This window comes from Scyliorhinus canicula, chromosome 14 (assembly GCF_902713615.1).
Source record: "Scyliorhinus canicula chromosome 14, sScyCan1.1, whole genome shotgun sequence".
Lineage (NCBI taxonomy): Eukaryota > Metazoa > Chordata > Chondrichthyes > Carcharhiniformes > Scyliorhinidae > Scyliorhinus > Scyliorhinus canicula.
Genome location: NC_052159.1, coordinates 42,593,324 through 42,618,429, shown reverse-complemented (window position 1 = coordinate 42,618,429; position 25,106 = coordinate 42,593,324). Strand labels below are relative to the sequence as shown.

The 25,106-nt window shown below is 50.3% G+C and overlaps 1 protein-coding gene across 4 annotated transcripts in view; it reads left to right on the top strand.

Moving 5' to 3' along the window:
• LOC119977793 (protein furry homolog) overlaps positions 1-25,106 on the top strand; it is a 483,675-nt gene that overhangs the window by 253,215 nt on the left and 205,354 nt on the right. For all 4 annotated transcript variants that reach the window (XM_038819004.1, XM_038819002.1, XM_038819003.1 and 1 more), the window contains exons 28-31: positions 4,247-4,357; positions 5,063-5,217; positions 6,282-6,381; positions 24,265-24,436. In XM_038819004.1, coding sequence (XP_038674932.1) covers positions 4,247-4,357; positions 5,063-5,217; positions 6,282-6,381; positions 24,265-24,436 — 538 coding nt within the window. The remainder of the gene's footprint in view (positions 1-4,246; positions 4,358-5,062; positions 5,218-6,281; positions 6,382-24,264; positions 24,437-25,106) is intronic.

Genomic DNA, 25,106 nt, shown 5'->3' with positions numbered 1-25,106 from the left:
AACCCGCAGAGAGCTGGGTGCTGGTGCTCCTCAATCTATGCCACTATCTGACCCCTGCCCATCTGCTGAGTACCCACTCACACCCATCACCTGCACGTGGTGATGCATTGCAGAAGAAAGTGATAGAGGCATGCTACTGGTTGTGCACAAGCGTGTTTATTGTTCAGTATAGGTCCCCACTCTCCCAAGGTGCAGCCCGCCGCCACCCCCTACCAACCCTGTCCCCCCTTCCCCGGTGCCCTCAGTTATCCTCAATGTGCTTTACTCTTCTAGCTCTACCACTACATCTAAATGTCTCCTCAGGATGCTCATCTGAGGTGGAGGCAGCCAGCTACTTACCACGCCCCATGGCCTTCGAATCCCATGGCGGCCGTCCTCTGTGGGCAGAGCGCCCCGGCACACTAATCATTGGCACATGCACAGCTGTGCCACCTGTGCCATGTACTGCCTGGGCTGCCTGGCAGGGGTGACTGATGGGGTCTCTGGGGTGCGGTCTCTGTCGAGGGTCTATAATGGGGTTCTGATTGGGATCTCTGATGATGGGTCTGAAGGAGAGATCTGACGAAAGGGGTCTGTGGGTTCACCCTCGTGTGTGGTGGGGAGTGCGGGGGATGACCTCTCATTGCCGTGGTGAGGATGGAGGGGGCCCTGAGTATGCACTGACCTCCTTGGCCCACTGCAGGTCCACCGCATCACTATCACACTTGGGCAAACTTGCATCCTGCCTGGATGATTGCCCGCTGTGGGGCTTGGTGCAAAATGGGTTGAGGGGGCGAGGGGATGGAGACTTGGCTTCCAGGCCTTTAATCAAATGGAAATTGATGACATTGGTGATTTGCATCCTCCCGCCAATGCGGGGTGGGTAGTGCACTGAGGCCACCGACGGGGGATCAGATCATTGCAGCGATACAAAACTTGCTTTTTCCCCAGTGCCCCATTCTCCGCCCGATCAGGAATTCCGATACCCGAATGGGCAATGGGGAGTCCACCCCTTGAAATTGTCCTCTTTGAAAGCAAGAACAGAAAAACTTAATGTCACTTAAGTAGAGGAAAGTACAGAATTCTGCAATACAGAAAGATCTGGGTGTCCTCAAGCACGAAAAGCAATAGGTTAGCGTGCACGCACAGCAAGTAACGAGGAAGGCAAATGGAATGTTCGCCTTTATTACAAGGGAAATGAAGTATAAAAGTAGGGAAGTTTTATTTCAACTGTACAGAGCAATGGTGAGACCACACAGAAGAGTACTGCATATAATTTTGGGCCTCCTTATTTACCTAACAAGCAAGTCTTTCGGGACTTGTGGGAGAAGCCCATGCAGACACGGGAAGAACATGCAGACTCTGCACAGACTGACCCAAGCTGGGAATCGATCCCGAATCCCTGGTGCTGTGAAGAAAAGGTGATAACCACTGTGCTATTGTGCTGCCCCAACAATTGACAAGTCTTGCTCAGTTACAAGTTACATTAGAGACTGATCAAAGAAAGTTCATTAGGTTGATTTCTGGAAGAAAGGGTTGTCATATGATTAAAGATTGAACCAGTTGCATCTAGATTCATTGGGTTTCAGATGAGTGGGAGGTGACCTGATTGAAACATATAAAATTCTGAGGGGGCTCAACAGGCCAGATGCTGAGAGGATGTTTCCCCTAGTAGCGGGATCTAGAAATAGAAGGCACAGTCTCAAAATAAGGAGTAAAAATAAAATAACAGTAATGTTGGGAGCATCCTTTTGAGATTTTCTGGTATAAAGAATGTGCTAGAAATGTAGCATTTTTAAAAAATACATTATTTCACAGGGTGTAGGTACCATTGGCAAGGCCCACCCATAACTGCCCTTGAACTGAATGACTTGCTCAAGATTTCGACCTCCCTTTCGGCAAGAAATTGCTTCTGGATTTCACTCCTAAATGTCAACTTTAAATTTTCAGATGGTGACATCTTGTTCTGGATCTCCTCCTCACACCAGAGCAAATTGTTTCTTGATATCTAACCTATTTAATCCCTTTGTAATTTTACTCCTTCACTCCAATAAGAACTAGGAACAGGAGTAGGCCATCTGGCCCTTCGAGCCTGCTCTGCCATTCAATGAGATCATGGCTGATCTTTTGTGGACTCAGCTTCACTTTCCCGCCCGAACACCATAACCCTTTATTCCTTTATTCTTCAATAAACTATCTTTATCTTGAAAACATTTAATGAAGGAGCCTCAACTGCTTCACTGGGCAGGGAATTCCATAGATTCACAACCCTTTGGGTGAAGAAGTTCCTACTAAGCTCAGTCCTAAATCTCCTTCCCCTTATTTTGAAGCTATGCCCCCTAGTTTTGCTTTCACTCACCAGTGGAAACAACCTGCCTGTATCTATCTTAGCTATTCCCTTCATAATTTTAATGTTTCTATAAGATCTTCTAAATTCCAATGAGTACAGTCCCAGTCTACTCAACCTCTCCTCGTAATCCAACCCCCTCAACTCTGGGATTCACCTAGTGAATCTCCTCTGCACACCCTCCAGCGCCAGTACATCCTTTGTCAGGTAAGGAGACCAAAACTGAACACAATACTCCAGGTGAGGCCTTATACAGTTGCAGCATAACCTCCCTAGTCTTAAACTCCATCTCTCTAGCAATGAAGGACAAAACTCCATTCGCCTTCTTAATCACCTGGTACACCTGTAAACCAACTTTTTGCAACTCATGCACTAGGACACCCAGGTCCCTCTGCACCGCACCATGTTTTAATATTTTATCATTTCAATAATAATCCCTTTTGCTGTTATTACTACCAAAATGGATTACCTCACATTTGTCAACATTGTATTTCACCAGCAAGACCCTAGCCCATTCTCTTAAATGATCCAAATCCCTCTGCAGACTTCCAGTATCCTATGCACTTTTTGCATTACCACTCATCATAGTGTTGTCTGCAAACTTGGGCACATTGCACTTGGTCCCCAACTCCAAATCATCTGTAAATTGTGAACAATTATGGGTCCAACACTGATCCCTGAGGGACACTGATTGCCAACCGGAGACACACCCATTAATCCCCACTCTTTGCTTTCTATTAATTAACCAATCCTTTATCCATGCTACTACTTTACCCTTAACGCCATGCATCTTTATCTTATGCAACAACCTTTTGTATGCCACCTTGTCAAAGGCTTTCTGGAAATCCAGATATACCACATCCATTGGCTCCCTGTTGTATACCACACTGGTAATGTCCTCAAAAAATTCCACTAAATTAGTTAGGCATGACCTGCGCTTTATGAACCCATGCTGCGTCTGTCCAATGGGATAATTTCCATCCAGATGCCTCGCTATTTCTTCCTTGATGATAGATTCCAGCATCTTCCCTACTACCGAAGTTAAGCTAACTGGCCTATAATTACCCACATTCTCCCTACCTCCTTTTTTAAACAGTGGTGTCATGTTTGCTAATTTCCAATCCACCAGGACCACCCCAGAGTCGAGTGAATTCTGGTAAATTATCACTCATGCATTTGCAATTTCCCTAGCCATCTCTTTTAGTACACTGGGATGCATTTCATTAGGGCCAGGAGACTTTCCTACCTTTAGCCCCATTAGCTTGCCCATCACTACCTCCTTAGTGATAACAATTGTCTCAAGATCCTCACCTGTCATAGCCTCATTTCCATCAGTCACTGGCATGTTATTTGTGTCACGCACTGTGAAGATCGACCCAAAAAAACTGTGCAGTTCCTCAGCCATTTCCTCATCTCCCATTATTAAATCTCCCTTCTCATCTTCTGAAGGACTTGATATGCAGAGTTTATTTAGCCACTCTTTTTTGTTTTATGTTTTAACAGAAACTGAAAATATTCTGAGACTGAAATGTTAATGTAAAACTTAAACTTTCACTGGAAAATAACTTATAACTGAGCATGACTTGTCAGTTGTTGGGGCAGCATGGTAGCACAGTGATTAGCACTCTTGCTTCACAGCGCCAGGGCCTCGGGATCGATTTCTGGCTTGGCTCACTGTCTGTGCGGAGTCTGCATGTTTTCCCCGTGTCTGTGTGGGTTTCCTCCTACAAGTCCCGAAAGGCGTGCTTGTTCGTGAATTGGTCATTCTGAATTCTCCCTCAGTGCACCCGAACAGGTGCCGGAATGTGGCAACTAGGGGCGTTTCACAGTAACTTCATTGCAGTGTTAATGTAAGCCTGCCTGTGACACTAATAAAGATTATTATAAAATATTTTTTTTGTTTTTCCTCTTACTTCTTAGGCGATGTCAGCTGTATTATGCTGTGGCCCAGTGTTTGACAATGTGGGACTCTCCCCAGATGGATACCTTTATAAATGGTTGGATAATATTTTGGCATGTCATGATCTACGGGTAAGGAAATTGTGAAGTTTTTTTATTAATAATGAGTGCAAAAGAAATAATGTTATGGTTTTGCAAAATAATTTTTTTAACACAACTTTTTAACTTTACACATGAGGTTAAAAGATGTAAATAGACAGCTGTTCACATGCAGAACCTGAGTAAAAGTATGTTTTCTTGAAAGGCAACGTTGGAAGATCTGCACAAATAAGGCTGGCTAATTAAGCATTATTTATTTATAGATACATATGAACATAAGCCTGAAAATTACACAATGCAATATTACCAAATAAACACTGCATGTCAAATTCCTCTAAGTACGTCATTTTATTTTTATTTTTAAAAATTTACAATACCCAATTATTTTTTTTCCAATTAAGGGGCAATTTAGCGTGACAAATCCACCTAACCTGCACATCTTTGGGTTGTGGGGGTGAAATCCACGCCAACACATTGAATGTGCAAACTCCACACAGATCGTGACCCAGGCTGGAATTCAAACCCGGGTCCTCAGCGCTGTAGGCAGTGGTGCTAACCACTGTGCCACCATGCTGCACTAAAGTACATCATTTTAACGGAAGTACCTGACTATTCAAAATAGCATGTAGGAATATGAAAATGAAAAAATGAAACCATTTTAAGCAATAATGTAATAATATATAATAATGTGTCTTGGGCCACATTGAGGGGATTCAAAGTATTTTTATGATATTGTAGGTCCATCAGCTTGGCTGTGAAGTTGTGATATTACTGCTAGAACTAAATCCAGACCAAGTGAACCTTTTCAATTGGGCTGTGGATCGTTGCTACACAGGATCTCACCAGTTGGCATCAGGATGTTTCAAAGCAATTGCTACTGTATGTGGAAGCAGGTAATCAACTTCAGATTGCTAGGCACTGTTAAGCAAATGCTATACAAGAAGCCAGACCTAGTATTTCTGATTTACTCCTGTGTCATCTTACTCTTAAAAAGCTTTAGTGCTCTTTGTATAATTATTTGTCTGCTTCACAAACTCCCAGTTAGCTTTAGATGACAGGTACTGAAAATAAATTTTCACATTTCGGCAGCCAACTGGGGGAAATGTCTCAGTCGCCTGCTTTCGAATGGGCAAGGAGGCTTTGCCCATTCAAGTTTGAGTTTACTACATTGAGTTTAGATCTCATTTAAATCTCAGCAACAGGCACCAAACAGATGTGCTGCACCTTGCCAGATGTGGACCAATTCAATATTTGGTACCGTGAAGACCACATCAGCCCACAAATAGCTACTGGGAGGTCGAGGTGCAAATGCAGAGCAGAGTGCTTCTGGGCACCTTGCTTCTCCTGGCTGCAAAAACTTATAAGTCAAAAACTTCACTGAAACAGTGGAAACCTCTCCCGATTTTCAGTTTGACTGTCATCAATAGAAAAAGAAATCAGGAGTTAGCTAATAGGTGCCCAAGTCGATTTTGTGCATTTTAAACTATTACCAAAAGTCAAACTAATTGCTAATATCTCAGCAAACTTAAATAATTGATTGATGCAATATGGCAGTATTGTGGTATTGGGAACCAAATACTACAAGAAGATGTATTGGTCTGTGGTTGCAGCATGTTCATAAAACTTATAGAGACTTATTCAGGGTTATTCACAGTGATACTGTGGATTCAGGAAATCTGAACTTCAAACAAAAAATGTTAGAATTACTGAGGTCTTCAAACACCCGTGGAACTAGAAATAAAGTTAATATTTTGTGTCAGTGACCCGTAGTTAGAACAGTACTACTGAGTATTTTCAGCATTTTGTGTTATATTTGGCATTCCTGAGATTTATTCAACATCGAAAGAAAATGAATATTGATTATTTTATTTATTGAATTGGTGATGTTGAAGCTGTGTTTAAATATCAACAAGCATGTTTATAGTGAGTTGTGAAATATTTTCAATTTTCTTCCCAGGAACTATCCACATGATATAGTGACACTGCTGAACCTGGTGCTTTTTAAAGCTTCTGACACAGACAGAGATATTTATGAAATATCAATGCAGCTTTTGCAGGTATAAAATAATCCATGTGAAATCTTGCAGAGTATAACTATAAATATTGAAACAATGAGCTGTTTTACCAGCAGGGGATAATTCTCCCGATCAGAACATTCTGACATAATTTTTACTTTCATGTGTACTCAATGCTCTCAATTACAATTTGACATCAATAGCTCTTATTTAAAAATAATTTGATATCAAGTTTGATAACATGCTCAAAGTTGTCCCGGCGCGTGCAAATCTATCCCAGCACAGCTCAAAGCCACCGCAGTAAACTTAAAGCTATCAAATACGCTTAGCAACCTGCATTGAAATATACAAGGACATTACTTACTTAAATATTATCTGATTTATTCAGTTTTTCATTAAAGAAAATAAATTGTTCTGTTTTACAGTACATGTTTGAGAGCACCACCTGATCCCATCGGTTCTTAATTCATTTTAGTCCCAGGGTCACTACTTTTCACCATGGATCCCCAAGGCTCCAGGTCAAAACTCTTTCCCCCAGCCTCCACAAGCTGCCCCTCGCACCTTCCAGCCTAAATAACCACTCCCCTCCCTCCCTCTAGTCTCCACACTCTCCCCCTCATTTGTTCCAACCTACACTCTCCCCTCCCACCCTCTAGTCTCCACACTCTCCCCCTCATTTGTTCCAACCTACACTCTCCCCTCCCTCCCTCTAGTCTCCACACTCTCCCCCTCATTTGTTCCAACCTACACTCTCCCCTCCCTTCCTCTAGTCTCCACACTCTCCCCATTTGTTCCAACCTACACTCTCCCCTCCCTCCCTCTAGTCTCCACACTCTCCCCCTCATTTGTTCCAACCTACACTCTCCCCTCCCTCCCTCTAGTCTCCACACTCTCCCCCTCATTTGTTCCAGCCTACACTCTCCCCTCCCTCTCTCTAGTCTCCACACTCCCCCCCCCCCTCATTTGTTCCAGCCTACACTCTCCCCTCACTCCCTCGGTCTTCACACTCTCCCCTTTGTTCCCTTCAGTCACTCCCTCCAGTCTCTACTCTCTCACCTCTCATTCTCCCCTCGCTCCTTACAGTCTCCACACTCTTCCCCTCCCTCCCTTCACCCCCTCCCTCTCTCCAAACTCTACTCTCCCTCCAGAACGCTGCCGTGGGTGCTGACCTTGCCCACAGAAATAGCATGGGGAACCCCCGGAGTGAGCGGATCGCCGTACGGCGCAGGCCTGTAGCGTGGCCAAGTCTGGAGGGGATCGAGAGGGGTTTGCAAGGTCCGTGGAGTATGTACGAAGGTTATGGTGGGCCGTTTCTAGGGAAGAGGCGTGCGTTACCGTGCCTTGCAGATCCTTTGCCCCGTCTTCTAGGAGCCGCTGCCGGATGTACGAGGACCTGATACCGGAGACAAAGGCATCGCGAATATGCAAGTTCATGTGGGTTTCTGCCGTCACTGCTTTATGGTTGCAGTTCCTCGCGAACACAGTGAGTCTCTCCACGTACTCGTCCATAGTTTCCCCGGAACGCTGGCTGCAGGTTGAGAGCAAATGTCTGGCGTGTACCTCATTAATCGGCTTCACAAAGCATTTTGTCAGTATCTCGACCGCAGCCTCGTAGTTTGCAGCGTTTACGATCGCGGAGGAGAGTTGGTGGCCCACCCAAGCATGTAGTAAACGCAGCTTGCGAGCGCCGTCGACCTCAGTCGCTGAGGAGTCAATATAGTCCTCAAAACACCGCAGCCAATATTTAAAAATCTCCGGGACTTCCGGAGACCGAGCGTCCAGGTTGAGTTTCTCCGGCTTTAGAGCGCTGTCCATCTTGATGTATCAGATGATTAAATTGAGATACCTTCAATCACGACACAGGAGAGAAGATAGATGATTCAAAGGCTTTGATCATCTGAGAACTGTACAGCAGCCGAGAAGTGTGCTCATCACATGTTACCTGAGTGAGCCTTATCTTATATACCGTTTCCTGGAGGCGGAGTCCCCCAGGGTTCCAAACCCGGTCTTAAAGGGCCAATGTATTAATGGTAAGGTACCATTATATCAGCTACTGATAACATTCATCACAATACGTATACCAGCTCCAGCCCACTGCACCTCCCGCTTACGCTTTGCCCAACACAGGACCTTCACTTCACACGGTACCTACGGAAACAACTAGTCACTGCAATAGGCGGCTCATTCGCCTTTGGTTTAGGCCTCCACGACCTATGAGCCCGATCCAGTTTATACCAAGAGGGATCTTCTGCCTCCCTCAACAGCTCCGCCAACATCTTGGCAAAATATTCAGTCGGCCTTGGGCCCTTCAGGCAGGCCCACAATCCTCAGATTTTGCCGCCTAGATCTGGGGCGGGATTCTCTGAGCCTCCGTGGCGAAATCGCGCTTGGCGCGGGGGCAGAGAATGGGTGTAAATCCATGATCGGATCTGACGCCGCTCCCGCGATTCTCCGGTCCCCGGAGAATCGCCGGCAATCAGGCGCGCAAGGTCGCTCACTGCCGGTCGGGGGCCATTGAAAGAGGCCCCCGCGGCGATTCTCCGAGTGCAGCTGGCCGAGTTCCCGCCGGCGTGGTTCTCTCATTGTTCCACTCGATGAGACGGCTATGGACTCAGTCCGCAGGCATCCTGGGGGGGGGGGGGGGGGCACCAGGACGGTCAGTTATCGATCAGGGGCCACCGATCCGCAAGCGGCGCGATCTGGGGGGGGGGAGCTATCTTCTTGGTGCAGGTCCGTGGTGTGGGTCGGCCATGTCGTGCGAGGTGGCCGACAGAGGCCGCCGTGCGCATGCGCGGACCTCCGACCAGAACTGCAGGGCCCCATATTGGCAGCTGGAGCTGTGAGGAGCACTTCGGGGCCCTTCTAGCCCCCTCCAGGTAGGTAAATCACTCTGGACTTTCTCCAGGTAAGTCCAGAGTGATTTGCGTGCGTTTTTCCGCGGGCGTGGGGACATAGCCCCATTATTGGAGAATCACGCCCCTGTTTTCTAGGTTCTCCACTTTTGCGCGCAGACTCTTGTTGGCCTACACCAGCCTCTGCAGCTCCTCACCCATCAAGGTGAGTTGATCACTGTGTTTCAGCAAGGCCTCTTCCACTCCTTTCAGTTTCTCACCCTGTTCCCGCACCTTCGCCGGGTTCACCGGGGCAATCGTCTCCTCCACCAGCACCTTCAATGCTGCCATCATCTCCTTCCTCATCACCTCCATGTGCTTTGTAAACTGTTTTTCAAGTTCCACAACCACCACCTTGGTCATCTTTTCTGCCGTGAATAGTGTGGCTCCACCCAACGACCCAGCCTCTGCCATCCTTCCAGTGCCGAGCCGACTCCTTCACTCAACGGTGAACCTTTATTCGCCCTTCTTCATGGCAGCTTTCCTTTGGGGTTTGGACATCTATCTTCCTTACGTCTTCCTGCACTTATTTAAGCAAAAATTGCCCCTGGCACCGGGCATTAAATTCTAAAAAATCAAACCTCGAGCAGGAGCATTCCAGCGTGCGACCTCCTCCTACATGCCGCCACCGGAAGTCCCCTCCTGATGACAATTATGATCCCTTCATTCTGTGGTAGTCCACTGTGCCAGTTGCATTTGAGCCACTGGACAACAATGACTATTCTTTGATGACAGGGCTCATAAGTCCAGTGCATGTGGGGACAGCATGCTGCTACGTGAAATGTGATAGAGCAGATTATTGAGGTGATGAAGAAATGCTTCCAATGCATGGACTATTCTGGAAGAACCCTGCCTGTACTCTGAGTGAGTATGAGAGTGAGTGATGGTGTTTTTGCTTCACTATCTTCCCTGCTCTTCTGCCTCTTAGTCTTCCACCACTGCCTGGCCAGGTTGGCGTTCTTGGGGTTCTGAAAGGAGAAAGGCACATGGGTGGGTTAAGGAAATGATGTGGAAAGCAAGAGGGATGTTTTCATCATCTACAACTAATGTTTCAGAAGAGATTGTGTGTTGAGGGAGAAGATAACTAAAACACAGAAGATTAGTGCCGGGATTCTCCCCTACCCGGCGGGGCGGGGGGGTCCCGGCGTGTTGGAGTGGCGTGAAAAACTCCGGCGTCAGGCGGCCCCTAAAGGTGCGGAGACTTCAGCACCTTTGGGGCGGCCTGACGCCGGAGTGGTTCACGCCACTCCAACACGCATTGAGGGGCTAGGCCCGCGCCGGAGTGGTTCCCATTCCGCTGGCTGGCGTGAACGGCCTTTGGCGCCACGCCAGCCGGGGCCGAAAGGACTTCGCCGGCCGGCGTAAGTCCGCGCATGCGCCGGAGCGTCAGCGGCTGCTGATGTCATACCGGCGCATGCACAGGGGAGGGGGTCTCTTCCACCATCGCAATGGGGAAGATCATGGCGAAGGCAGAGGAATAAGAGTGCCCCCATGGCATAGGCCCGCCCGCCGATTGCGGGCCAGGCCACCGTGGGGGCACCCCCCGGGGTCAGATCACCCCGCGCCCCTCCCCAGGAGCCCGGCGCCCGCCTGCTCCCGCCGGTAAGAGAGGTGGTTTAATCCACGCCGGCGGGAGAGGCTTGTCAACGGTGGGACTTCGGCCCACCGCGGGCTGGAGAATCGACGCAGGGGGCCCGCCGACCGCCGCGGGGGGCCCGCCGACCGGCGTGGTGCGATTCCCGCCCCCGCCGAATCTCGGGTGGCGGTGAATTCGGGACACGGCGGGGGTGGGATTGACGCTGGCCCCGGGCGATTCTCTGACCTGGCGGGGGGTCGGAGAATCCCAACCAGAGTCTTCAATCATTCAAAACCCATTGCTAACCACAGTCCAATGATGGCCATTCCAATAATGCAAAGCACCATTTCTTCCCTCATGGTAAGGAAATGCAGCCCTTCATGTTCCACCAGTTAGTGCCTACTGGCTCTAGCAATGTCTCCACTTGTACTGCAAGGGAGAGGGAAGTGTGTCACTGAGTGTGATGCAAGTGATTAGGTGGTCCAGTTGTCACAGCTGAATAACTAGCAGTGTGTGCAACTTTGAAATGTGGATATAAGGCTTGCAACAGTGTTAAGAGTGTCGATGAGGTGAAACTATAATAATAATCATATTATTTGTCACAAGTAGGCGTACATTAACATCGCAATGAAATTACTGTGAAATCCCATAGTCGCCACATTCCGGCGCCTGTTCAGGTACACAGGGAGAATTCAGAGTATCCAATTCACCTAACAGCATGTCTTTCGGGACTTGTGGGAGGAAACCGGAGCACCCGGAGGAAACCCACGCAGACACAGGGAGAACGTGCAGACTCCACACAGACAGTGACCCAAGTGGGAATCAACCCTGGGACCCTGGCATCCTTCTCACAGTTCTCCCTCCCAACCAACTTTGTGTCATCTACAAATTTAAAGATATTGGGCGGGATTCTCCGACCCCCCGCCGGGTGGGAGAATCGCCGGGGGTCAGCGTGAATCCCGCCCCCGCCGTCCTCCTAATTCTCCCGCCCCCCAAAAATTGCCCAGGCGTGAGTCGCGCCACCTGCTTCGGAGAATGGCGGGGTCCGGCGCGACTCAATGGGCCCCGAGGCTGACCGAATTCTCCATCCCGAGATGGACCGAAGTCCCGCCCGTTCTTTGCCAGCCCCGCTGGCGTAAATTAGAGTAGGTCCCTTACCAGCGGGACCTTGAAGCGCGGGTGGGCTCTGGGGTTCTTGGGAGGGTCGCGGGGGGATCTGGCCCCGGGAGGTGACCCCATGGGGTGGCCTGGCCCGCAGTCGGGGCCCACCGATCCGCAGACGAATCTGTGCTGTGGGGGCACTCTATCCTTCCGCACCGGAGGCTGTGGTCCTCCGCCATTCTCGGTGCGGAAGCGAATCCCTCTGCGCATGCGCGGGGATGACGCCAGCACGCGCTGGCGCTCCTGCACATGCGCCGGCTGGCGGAGGCCCTTCGACGCCGGTTGGTGTGGCGCCAATCCCCTTTCCCGCTGGCCGTCGGGACACCAACCACTCCGGGGCAGGCCTAGCTCCTGAAAGTGCGGAGGATTCCGCACCTTTGGGGCAGCCCGACGCCAAGTGGTTCACACCACTCCGTCCCGCCGGGACCACCCGCCCCGCCGGGTAGGGGTGAATCCCGCCCATTATATTTAGTTCCCTCATCTAAATCATTAAGATATATTGAGAGTATTTGGGGTCCTTGCACTGATCCCTGTGGTACCAACTCGTTTTTCATCCCTCTCAATACACCATCCCAATACAATGCAATTTCATTTTACACGCTAATCTAACTAACGGGAGTTTGTCGAAAGGCTTCTGAAAGTCCAAACAAATCACGTCCACTGGCTCCACCTCGTCAACTCTACTAGTTCCATTCTTGAAGAATTCCAGTAGATTTGTCAAGCATGATTTCCCTTTTGTAAATCCATGCTGACTCTGTCCGATCCTGCCACTAGTTTCCAAGTGCTCTGCTTCTAAATCTTTGATAATGGATGCTAGCATTTTCCCCACTACCGACGTCAGGCTGACTGGTCTATAATTCCCTGTTTTTTTACTACCTTCCTTTTAAAATGATGGGGTTTCATTATCTACCTTCCAATATGTAGGTACTGTTCCAGAGTCTGTGGAATCTAGGAAGATGACCATCAATGCATCCACTATTTCTAGGGGCACTCTCACTAAATCTTGTGCTCCCCAGAATTTCTGGTATGGGTTATTTGTGTCCTCCTTTATGAAAGCAAAGTACAAAAATGTATTTATTTGGCCAGCCATTTATTTGTTCCCCATTATAAATTCCCCTGTTTCTGACTTTAAGGAACTCCATTTGTCTTCACCAATCTTTTTCCCTTCACATTCCTATCGAAGCTTTTACAGTCAGTTTTCATGCTTCCCGCAACCGTACACTAGTACTGCTCCCAATCCACAGGTTTTTCTGGCCAATTTGCTTGCATCTTCCTTGGACTTAATACTATCTGCAATTTCCCTTTTAAGCCATGGTTTGGCCACCTTTCACATTTTATTTTTGCACTAGACGAGAACGAACAATTGTTGCAGTTCATCCATACGCTCTTTGAATGTTTGCCCTTGCCTATCCACCGTCCTGCTTTTAAGTAACATTCCCCACTCCATCATAGCCAACTCATGCCTCAAACCATGGTAGCTTCCTTTTAGATTCAGGACCTTAGTCTCAGAATTAACTCTCCATCTTGATGAAAGATACTATAATATTATGGTCCCTCCTCCCCAAGAGGCCTTGCGCAACGTGATTTGTATGATTAATTCATCCATTTTATTGTGAATGCTCTGTGCATTAAGGCATTAAGATTTGTCTTTTCAACGTTCCTTGTCCAATTCCCATTATTTTTCACTGTGGCTCTGTTTGATTCTGGCTCTTGATTTCTCTGCCTACCATTTGTCTTATTCCTTTTCTGTCATTCTGTTCTTGACCTTCGTTCCCCCTTCTCTGACTCCTTGCATTGGTTCCCATCCCCCTGCCATTTTAGTTTAAACCCTCACCAACCACTATCGCAAACTCATGGTAACACACGATAGCACTGTTACTTCACAGCACCAATGGACCCTGGGACCATTGCTGAATACCCCATAATCAACATCCTGGGGGTTACCATTGAGCAGAAACTGAGCTGGACTAACCATATTAACACTGTGGCTACGATGACAGATGGTAGAGGGGATTGGAGGCATAAGCCGCTGGTAACGTGGAACGTTCGGGGATTGAAAGGGCTGGTTAAAAGGTTGCGGGTGTTTGCGCACCTCAGGAGCTTGAAAGCGGGGGTGATCTTTCTGCAGGGGACGCACCTCTGTGTGAAGGACCAGGTTAGGTTAAGGAAGGGGTGGGTCGGGCAGGTTTTTCACTCAGGGTTTGATTCAAAATCGAGGGGAGTGGCGATTTTAATGAGCAAAAAAATGGGATTTGTGAGTGTCAAGGAGGTGAGGGATCCGGGTGGGAGATATGTGATTGTGAGTGGGGTATTGGAAGGGGCACCGGTGGTGTTGGTAAATGTGTATCCCCCAAATTGAGATGATGAAGGGTAGGGTACAAATGGCGAGGGAGCTGGAGGGTGGGTTTATGGAGAGGATGGGTATGATGGATCCATGGTGCTTTCAGAACCCAGGGGGAAGGGAGTATTCCTTCTTTTCACACGTCCATAAGGTGTATTCGAGGATTGATTACTTTGTTGTGAGTCGGGAGATTTTGGTTGGGGTGGAGGGGGCAGACTATGCGGGGATAGTTACCTCGGACCATGCGCCCCACTGGCTGGAGATTCGGTTTAGATTGGGACAAGAGCTAAGGCCGGGGTGGAGGTTTGACTCGGGGCTGTTGGCGGATGGAGGTTTCTGTGATAAGGTGCGGGCGGCAATTAAGGAGTATGTGGAGTGAACCAGAATGGGGAGGTGTCGGCGGCCATTTTTTGAAATGAAATGAAATGAAAATCGCTTATTGTCACGAGTAGGCTTCAATTAAGTTACTGTGAAAAGCCCCTAGTCGCCACATTCCGGCGCCTGTTCGGGGAGGCTGGTATGGGAATTGAACCGTGCTCCTGGTCTGCCTTGGTCTGCATTAAAAGCCAGCGATTTAGCCCAGTGTGCTAAACCAGCCCCTGAGAAGCACTGTAGGCAGTGGTCTGGGGGGAAATTATTTTGTTTAAGGCCCATGCAGCTAGGGAAAGAAGGGAGGAGCATGACTGTCTAGTGAGTGATGTACCATCAATTGGATGCGAGACACGATGAAGATCCAAACTGTGGCTTTAATCAGCTAGTTGTTAGCCCGGTGGTCGACTACAGAGAAAGGCCGACCGCCGGGAAACCTGAGTACTTATACCCCGCCTCGGAGGCGGGGTCTACTTGCCTCTCGACGAATTGGTGAGCAGTCACATGACTAGTCCCAGCCAATCAGATGAGAGGCACATGACCAGCCAGAGCCAATGGGAAACCAGTGCTCTGCACCAATGGCAGTGCTCCTACTCATATCACCACATTCACCCCTTGTGGAGAAAGGGTTGAAGGGGGGGGGGCAAGGACTGGTGATATAAGTAGAGATAATCGAAGATATGGGCTGCCCACTGGCTCATGGCAAAAAATAAACAATACTACATACTACATTAGGATGCAAACAAAATTACAATAGAGTCCAATAAAGTCCCATGGTTGCATCAGATGGTCACGATCAGCCTGTCGGGTGCCCATGATGTTCTGGGGGACCGTCGCAGTGGAGCCGGTGACGTTGGGCCAATGGTCGTCCTTGCCTCCGGGAGCGTCGGTCGTAGATGTGTCTCCGTACCCCGGGCCGGTGGTGGAGACGCTGTAATCGGGGAAGGGGGGGTATATGCGCTGGGTCCGGGGGGAGCTGGGGGGAATTGGGGTGGGGGGGGTGTTGATGAAAGAGGAGAGGGCCGCACGCCGGTGGGTGCCAGGTCCCAAAGCGAGACCGTATCCTGACGACCGTCGGGATACTCCACGTACGCATACTGCGGGTTGGCGTGGAGTAACTGGACTCGCTCAACCAACGGGTCGGACTTGTGCACCCGCACGTGCTTCCGGAGCAAGTTGGGCCCGGGAGTGGCGAGCCAGGTCGGGAGAGGGGATCCTGAGGACGACTTCCTGGGGAAAACAAGAAGACGTTCATGAGGTGTTTGATTAGTGGTAGTACAGAGGAGAGACCGGATTGAGTGAAGGGTGTCGGGGATGACCTCTTGCCAACGGGGGATAGGGAGATCTCTGGACCGTAGGGCCAGCAGGATGGTCTTCCAAATGGTGCCATTCTCCCGCTCGACCTGACCGTTACCCCGGGGGTTATAACTGGTCATCCTGCTAGAGGCTATGCCCCTGCTGAGCAGGAATTGACGTAGTTCGTCACTCATAAAGGAGGACCCCCGGTCACTGTGGATGTACGCGGGGTAACCGAACAGGGAGAAGATGGATAGGAGGGCCTTTATGACGGTTGTTGTGGTCATGTCGGGACAGGGAATGGCGAAAGGGAAGCGGGAGTACTCGTCGATAACACTCAAGAAATATGTGTTACCGTTGTTGGAGGGGAGGGGACCCTTGAAGTCTATACTGAGACGTTCAAAGGGGCGGGATGCCTTGATCAGATGCGCTCATTCGGGGCGGTAGAACTGTGGTTTGCACTCGGCGCAGACGTGGCAGTCCCTGGTGACGGTCCTGACTTCCTCAACGGAGTAGGGCAGGTTGCGGGTCTTAATAAAATGGTAAAAACGAGTGACCTCTGGATGGCAGAGGTCCGTGTGGAGGGAGCGGAGGCGGTCAATCTGCGCGCTGGCGCAGGTACCGCGGGATAGGGCATCGGAAGGCTCGTTGAGCTTCCCAGGATGATACAAGATATCGTAGCTGTACGTGGACAACTCGATCCGCCACCGCAAGATCTTGTCGTTCTTGATCTTGCCCCTCTGTGCATTATCGAACATGAAAGCCACTGACCGTTGGTCTGTGAGGAGAGTAAACCTCCTGCCGGCCAGATAGTGCCTCCAATATCGCACAGCTTCGACTATGGCATGTGCCTCCTTTTCCACCGAGGAGTGGCGGATTTCGGAAGCGTGGAGGGTTCCAGAGAAGAAGGGCACGGGTGTGGCCGCCAGAGCTACGTCAGACGCGTCGTTCTCGACCTGGAATGGGAGGGACTCGTCGATAGCGCGCTTCGTGGCCTTTGCGATATCCGCTTTGATGCGGCTAAAGTCCTGGCGGGCCTCTATCAACCATGGAAAAGAGGTGGACTGGATGAGGGGGCGGGCTTTGTCGGCGTAATTGGGGACCCACTGGGCGTAATAGAAGAAGAAGCCCAGGCAGCGATTGAGGGAGTTGAGGAGAGGGAGTTCCATCAGGGGGCGCATGCGTTCGGGGTCGGGGCCTATCACTCCGTTACGCATTACGTACCCGAGGATGGATAGACGGTCGGTGCTAAACACGCACTTATCCTTATTGTAGGTTAAATTAAGGAGTTTCGCGGTTCGGAGGAATTTCTGAAGGTTGATGTCATGGTCCTGCTGATCGTGGCCGCAGATGGTGACGTTATCGAGGTACGGGAAGGTAGCTCGTAACCCATGTTTGTCGACCATTCGGTCCATCTCCCGTTGGAAGACCGAGACCCCATTTGTGACACCGAATGGAACCCTGAGGAAGCGGTAGAGGCGCCCATCTGCCTCAAACGCGGTTTACTTGCGGTCACTCGCGCGGATGGGGAGCTGGTGGTAGGCGGGCTTAAGGTCCATCGTGGAAAAGACTTTGTCTTTCGCGATCCTGTTAACCAGGTCGGAAATACAGGGGAGAGGGTACGCGTCCAGCTGCGTAAACCTGTTGATGTCTGACTGTAGTCGATGACCATCCAGTTTTTCTCCCCAGTCCGAACTACCAGCACTTGGGCTCGCCAGGAACTGTTGCTGGCCTCGATAACTCCTTCCTTAAGGAGCCTCTTGACCTCGGACCCGATGAAGGTCCGGTCCTGGGCACTGTATCGTCTGCTCCGAGTGGCGACAGGTTTACAATCTGGGGTGAGATTAGCAAACAAGGAAGGTGGGTCCACTTTGAGGGACGCGAGGCTGCAGACAGTAAGGGGGGGAATAGGACCGCCGAATTGGAAGGTCAAGCTCTGCAGGTTGCAGTGGAAATCCAGGCCCAAGAGTGCTGGAGCACATAGACGGGGGAGAATGAGGAGTTTGAAGTTTTTGAAAACCCTTCCCTGGATCGTGAGATCCGCTATGCAGCACCCGGTGATTTGGACTGAGTGCGAACCCGAGGCCAATTCGATTTTATGCTTAACTGGGTGGATGGGGAGCGCGCAGCGCCTTACCGTGTCGGGATGGACGAAACATTCTGTGCTCCCGGAGTCCAGTAGGCATTTCGTCTTGTGTTCGTTGAGCTGGGTCGTAGTCTGGTCGAGAGTGATGGAAGCAAGTCGTGGCGAGAATTCCAGGTCATCCTCGGTGGCAGAGTAAACGCTGGCAGGGCCTTCCGTGTTGGCCCAAGATGGCGGCGCCCAGGACCCGCACGTTGAATCGGGATCCCAAGATGGCGGTACCCAGGACCCACACGTGGAGCCGGGGCCCCAAGATGGCGCGCCCATGACCCGCACGTGGCGTCCGGGGCCCAAGATGGCGGTACCCGTGGGGACCTCGTGGCAGCTGGGGGCAGTGTCAGCGGCGACTGCGGGCCGGTCGGGGCAGCCGGGAGCAGGGGTCAGGAGGACCGTGGGCCTGTTGCAGGGCCGGGAGGCGGGCCGGAGAGGTCGGTGCGCGGCGCGGGGCCCGGGGGGGCGATCCGCGGTCGCTGCGCGGAACAGCAGCGACCGACTTGGTCTGGCAGACCACCGCGTAATGGCCCTTCTTCCCGCAGCTCTTACACAGAGCGGAGCCGGCCGGGCAGCGCAGGCGGGGGTGCTTGGAGAGGCCACAAAAATAGCAGCGGGGCCCCAATAGCTCGTCAGAGCGACCCGCAGCGCAGGCCTGGGGGGGGGGGGGAGTCGGCGGAGGACGGGGGTGGTGCGTGCCACGATGTCCAGGGGGTTGCTGCACGGCCGGGGGCGTATGCGCGGGTGTTCAGGTCAGCGACCTCCAGGGAGGTTGCAAGGGTCCGTGCCTCAGCTAGGCTGAGGGCGTTCTTCTCCAGCAATCGTTGGCGGATAGAGGAGGATTGCATGCCGGCAACATAAGCGCCTCTAATTAAAAGTTCCATGTGCTCGGTCGCCAAAACCTGGGGACAGGCGCACATTCTCCCTAGAGCTGTGAGGGCCTGGTAGAATTCGTCGAGTGACTCACCAGGGAACTGCTGTCTAGTCATCAGAAGATGCCGTGCGTATACTTCGTTGACCGGCCGGAGAAAGTGTCAGGATATCCATGGCCGCATCATTATCGCTTTCGTCCTCAATCATTGAATATGCCGCCGTGCCCACGCACGAGTGGAGGATGTGGAGTTTCTGCTCCTTGGTGGGTTTGCTGGCTGCAGTTGTCAGGTAACTGTTGAAACACGCCTGCCAATGTTTAAAGATTGCAGGCGCATTTGAAGCATGTGGGCTGGTGTGGAGGCAGTCAGGCTTGATGCGTAGCTCCATTCCAAAATTCTAACTGATTAAATTGATGTACCATCAATTGGACGCGAGACACAAAGAAGATCCAAACTGTGGCTTTAATCAGCTAGTTGTTAGCCCGTGAGCAGTCACATGACTACTCCCAGCCAATCAGACAAGAGGCACATGACTAGCCAGAGCCAATGGGAAACCAATGCTCTGCACCAATGGCAGTGCTCCCACTCATATCACCACAGTGAGCAAGATAGTGGAGGTGGACAGGAAATATTTGAGGGTGCCTACCATGGAGGGATTGGCAAGGAGGAAAACGTTGCTGGGGCAGTTTGACAGGCTGACAACTGGGAGGGCGGTAGGGCAACTATGCAGGGCAAGGGGGTGCAACATGAGTATGGGAAGAAGGCGAGCCGCATGCTGGCGCACCAGCTGTGGAGGCAGGCTGCGTCCAGGGAAATATTGAAGATACGGACTGAGGCTGGGGATGTGGTGTCAGAGCCAGGGAAGATAAATGAGGCATTTAAGGAGTACTACCAGGGACTTTATGAGACAGACCTGGGAGGGGAGGAGAGTGACATGGGGCCGTTTTTGGACAAGCTGGAATTTCCCCAGGTGGAGGAAGCAAAGAGGCAGGCGCTGGAGGAGCCCCTTGGGCTGAGGGAAGTGCTGGATGGTATCAGGGGTATGAAGTCAGGGAAGGCCCCTGGGCTGGATGGGTACCCGGTGGAATTCTGTAAGGAATTTGCGATGGACCTGGCACCACATCTGTTGGGGGCATTTAATGAAGTACTGGAGAACGGGGGAGTTGCCGGAGACGATGACGCAGGCAGTAATCCCACTAATTCTGAAAAGGGGAAGGACCCGGTGAAATGTGGGTCGTATCACTATTGAACACGGATGTGAAAGTAGTGGCTAAGTTGTTGGCGGGGAGAATGGAGGAGTGTGTCCCCGGGATGGTGGCAGAAGATCAAACAGGCTTTGTGAAGGACAGGCTGCTCGCGAGTAATGTGACAACTGTTGAATGTGGTGATGAATCCATCGGGAGCTCTGGTACCGGAGGTGGTGGTGTCCATGGACGCGGAGAAGGCATTTGATCGGGTGGAGTGGCATACTTGTTCAAGGTTTTGGGACGGTTCGGGCTGAGATTTGTGGCATGGGTACGGTTGCTGTATGTGGCACCAAGGACGTGGGTGAGAACAAATGATGGCCAGAGCTCGCAAAGCTTTGACTTACACATGGGTATGAGGCAGGGATGCCCGCTGTCACCGCTGCTGTGTGCGCTGGCCATAGAGCCATTGACGATGGCTCTCAGGGGGTCGGCAGAGTGGCGGGGGATTATGAGGGGACAGAGGGAGCATCGGGTGTCGCTCTATGCCAATGACCTCTTGCTGTATGTTTCGGATTCATTGGAGAATATGGGAAGGATTATGGTCCTGCTGGGGAGGTTTGGAGGGTTCTCGGGGTACAAGCTGAATGTAGGGAAAAGCGAGGTATTCCCGGTGAATGAGCTGGCACAGCGGGCTAATTTAGAGGGGATGCCATTTACAGTAGCGAGGGATAGGTTTAGGTATTTGGGGATTCAGGTAGCAAGGGAATGGATGGGGCTCCACAAGTGGAACTTAACAAAGCTGGTGGAGGACGCTAGGTAGGATCTTAAGAGATGGGATACACTGCACTTAACGCTGGCAGGGAGGGTCTGTCATGTGAGAGTACCTTTAAGAAATGGGTGCTTGTAAATGGGTGTATATATAAATATCTGTAGTGAGAGTACCTTTAATAAATGGGTGTGTATTACTGCAGTGATGTCAGAGAGTGGGTGAAGCTGGGCTGTCTGTCAGCTTTTTAATTTCGTTTTAGGCTGTTTACTGCAGGGTGTGTTTTAGTTTCATTTTCAGAGCTGAATAGCTGCAGTCACAGCCAGAAGGTGTATTAGAGCCTCTCTGTAATCTAATGGCTGTAAATCGATCCTGGTGATTTAAAACTAATAACAGTAGTGACTTTAACCTGATGTGCTTCTGGTAAAAGGTGTTTTAAGTCTTATGGATGTTAAAAGGAAAGCTTAAAGGATTACTTAGTGTTGTATTCTTTGGGGGTTGTACTTGAATTAATGTTTGCTAAGATGTTCACTGTCTGTTTTAAAAAGGTTAACTTGAGTTCATAGAATAAACATTGTTTTGCTTTAAAAAGTACTTTTCCATTTCTGCTGTACCACACCTGTAGAGTGGGCCGTGTGCTCCCCATACCACAATCTATTAAAAGTTGTGGGTCAGGTGAACTCCATGATACATTTTGGGGTTCTCTAAACCCTGGCCCATAACAGGTCCAAGTGGTGTAAATGAATATTCTGCCGAAGTTCTTGTTTATCTTTCAAGCTCTCCTGATCTTTATACCAAAGGCCTTTTTTCGGAAAGTCGACACGATAATTTCTGACTTTGTATGGGTGGGGAAGGTGCCGAGGGTGGGGAGGATCCTACTACAGAGGCAGCAAGAGGGGTTGGCGTTGCCGAACTTGCTTCATTATTATTTGGCGGCGAATGTGGACAAGGTGCGACGGTGGTGGGAAGGAGAAGGGGTAGAGTAGGTTAGGATGGAGGAGGAATCTTGTAAGGGATCTAGTTTGAGGGCTATGGTGAGGGCAGCATTGCCAATGGCTCCGAGTAGATATTCAAGGTGCCCGGTGGTGCAGTCCATGGTGAAGATATGGAATCAGTTGAGGAGGCATTTTAGGGTGGAAGGGATGCCGGTGCTAATACCGGTGCGAGAATCATGAGTTTAAACCGGGGCGGGAGGGGTGGATAGTGTATACAGGAGGTGGGAGGAAGTGGGGCTGGTCAAGGTGAGGGATCTGTATTTGGAGGAAGGGTTCGCCAGTCTGGAGGAGCTAAGGGAGATGGTAGAGCTGCTGAGGGGGAGTGAGTTCATATATCTGCAGGTTAGTGACTGCGCGAATGGTCTGGAGGGGGTTCCCCAGCAACTGCTGTTCCCGGATGTGGAGGGGGAGGGAAGAATTGGGGATATATACAAGTGGCTGGGGGAGCAGTGAGGCGAGCGGGTGGTGAAGATCAAAGAGAAATGGGAAGCGGAGTTGGGAGGGGAGATTAACTGGTGAGCATGGAGTGAGGCACTGCGTAGGGTAAACGGGACCTCCTCATGAGCAAGGATGAGCCTGATGGTGCACAGGGTGCATATGACTCGGGCGAGACTGAGTGGGTTCTTTCAGGGAGTAGGAGATGAGTGTGAGAGGTGTGGGCAGGGGCCAGCGAATCACATGCACATGTTTTGGGGTTGCGAAAAATTGGGAAGATTCTGGGTGGGTGTTTGTAGTCTTAGCCAAGGTAGTGGAGGAGGAGGTAGACCCAGACCCTTTGGTGGCGATATTTGGGGTTTCAGAGAAGCCGGAGCTCCTGGAGAGGAGGAAGGCCGATGCCTTGGCCTTCGCCTCTCTGATTGCACGGCGGCGAATTTTGCTGGAGTGGTGGTCGGCATCGCCACCGGAGGGTAGCGGATAGGTTTGGTGACCTGTACGACTTCCTGCGATTTTAGAAGAGAAAGTATGAGTTAAGGGGCTCTTCAGGGGGTTTGAGGAAAGGTGAGGGATGTTTGTGACCGTGTTTGAGGGGCTGTTCGTCGTGAGGGAGGGGGGGTGAAAAAGAGGAAAAGTCTGTACAGGCTGTATAGTTGATTGTAGGAAGCATGTTTCCTGGAGTGTTTGTTCGCTGTAACCTGTTTTGATACATGTTTGCAATAAAATACATGTAAAAAAAAAGTACTGTGGCTACTAGGGCAGGTCAAGGCTAGGAATCCTACGGCAAGAAACTCACCTCCTGACCCCCCCCAAAGCCTGTCCACCATCTACAAGGCACAAGTCCGAAGTGTAATGGAATGCTCTCCACTTGCCTGGATGAGTGCAGCTCCAGCAACACTGAAGAAACTCAACACCATCCAGGACAAAGCAGCCCACTTGATTGCTCCCCCTTCCACAAACGTTCAAACCCTCCACCACCGACACACCGTGGCAGCCGTGTGCGCAATCTACAAGATGCACTGCAGTAACTCACCAAGGCTCATTAGACAACACCTTCCAAACCCACGACCACGACCATCTAGAAGGACAAAAGCAGCAGATACCTGGGAACCCCCACCACCTGGAGGTTCCGCTCCAAGTCACTCACCACCCTGACTTGGAAATATATCGTGAATACAGGGACTGCAGCGGTTCAGGAAAGGCGCTGACCACCAGCTTCTTCTCAAGGGCAATTGGGGTGGGCAAAAAATGTTGGCCCATCCAGCGACACCCACATCCCATCAATGAATTTCAAAAAAACATCTGTAGCAAAATTTGTCTGGATAACCTTTTGTCAATCGATGACACCATCTCTCCACCTCCTCCACCAAGACATCCACTGCAGCATCAGAAAACCTTACAGCATGCTCTGTCCCCTATTGTGCAACAACTCTCTCTTCCTGCTGAGGCTCCCACAGTAACTGTAAGCCTCTTCAGCCAAAATGCACCTCCCAGTTAACTAATTACTACAGGCTAGCTTTCAGTGATGATGTCCTTGCATGAACTTGTGCCCGCTACTCAGGCAGGCATTTAATTACACGATTATTATTGGTTTCACATAGCAACCTTTCAAATTTGTGGGGTACAAGAGGTTGGCAGGCTGCCTGCAGCAGATGCAATGGACATTTATAATTGTGCATCATAATTCATGAATCTGTTTTCAGCTTCTCCCCAGTTGAGCACCATCCCACCCCAGCCACCTGATTTTAACCCTCAAATGCAACAATTCTAATCCAGGATTAACAGAAGACATAAATATCATGTAATCAGTCCAGAATGTATACAATAACATATATATTGTATTTGTGACATGCAGTTTGAGTTCACTCTAACAGTTGGTTTTGCAATCTTCTCTTTTTTCAGATTCTGGAAGCAAAACTATTCCTGTATTCCAAAAAGCTGGCTGAGCAGAAACCCGATAGTATTATGTTTGGAACGCATGGTCCATTACCTCATCTGTATTCGGTATCATTGTCTCAACTGTCAAATGAATTAGCAAGGATGTATCCTGAGCTCACACTTCCTATGTTTTCAGGTATTTTCCAATATAGTACATTTAGGGCATATAATTACAGCAATGAAATAGGCCCTTCAAAGCAAGTCCTCTTCGAACTGGATGCTGATAGGCTAGTTGTCATTCAATCAGCATCCAGTGATCTGAGAGGCTTCTCTCTGATTGGCCCATTTGATTTATTCCATCTCACTGTTGCCAAGAAGAAAAGCCCATGGCCAAGAGCGGGTATTGATCTTGAGCAGGGAGCAGGCAGCAAAAAGAGGTGATGAAGGGCCTTGGAGAGGTGTGGGAGACCGGGTGGGATTCGGGCCTTCAAGAGACGCATATAAGAGAGCGGAGGGTGGTCGGGCCTAAGAGAATTGCATGTGTGAGAGAGGAGGGTGAATATGTGTGTGAGAGAGGTGGGATGAGTATGTGTGTGAGAGATGAGGTACGTGTAAGTAAGAGGGGTATGTGTGTGCATCTGTGTGTGAGAGGGGGTGACTGTGTGTTGATAGGAGCATGTGAGTATGTGTTTTAGAGGAGGGGTGAGTGTGTCTGAGAGAGCGAGTGTGTGTGTGAGAAGATGGGGTGTGTGTGTGAGAAGAGGGGGTGAGTGTGTGTGAGAAGAGGTGTATGTGAGAGAGGGAGTGAGTGTGTGCGAGAGGGAGTGAGTGTCTATGAGAGAGGGTGTGAATGTCTGAGAGAGGGA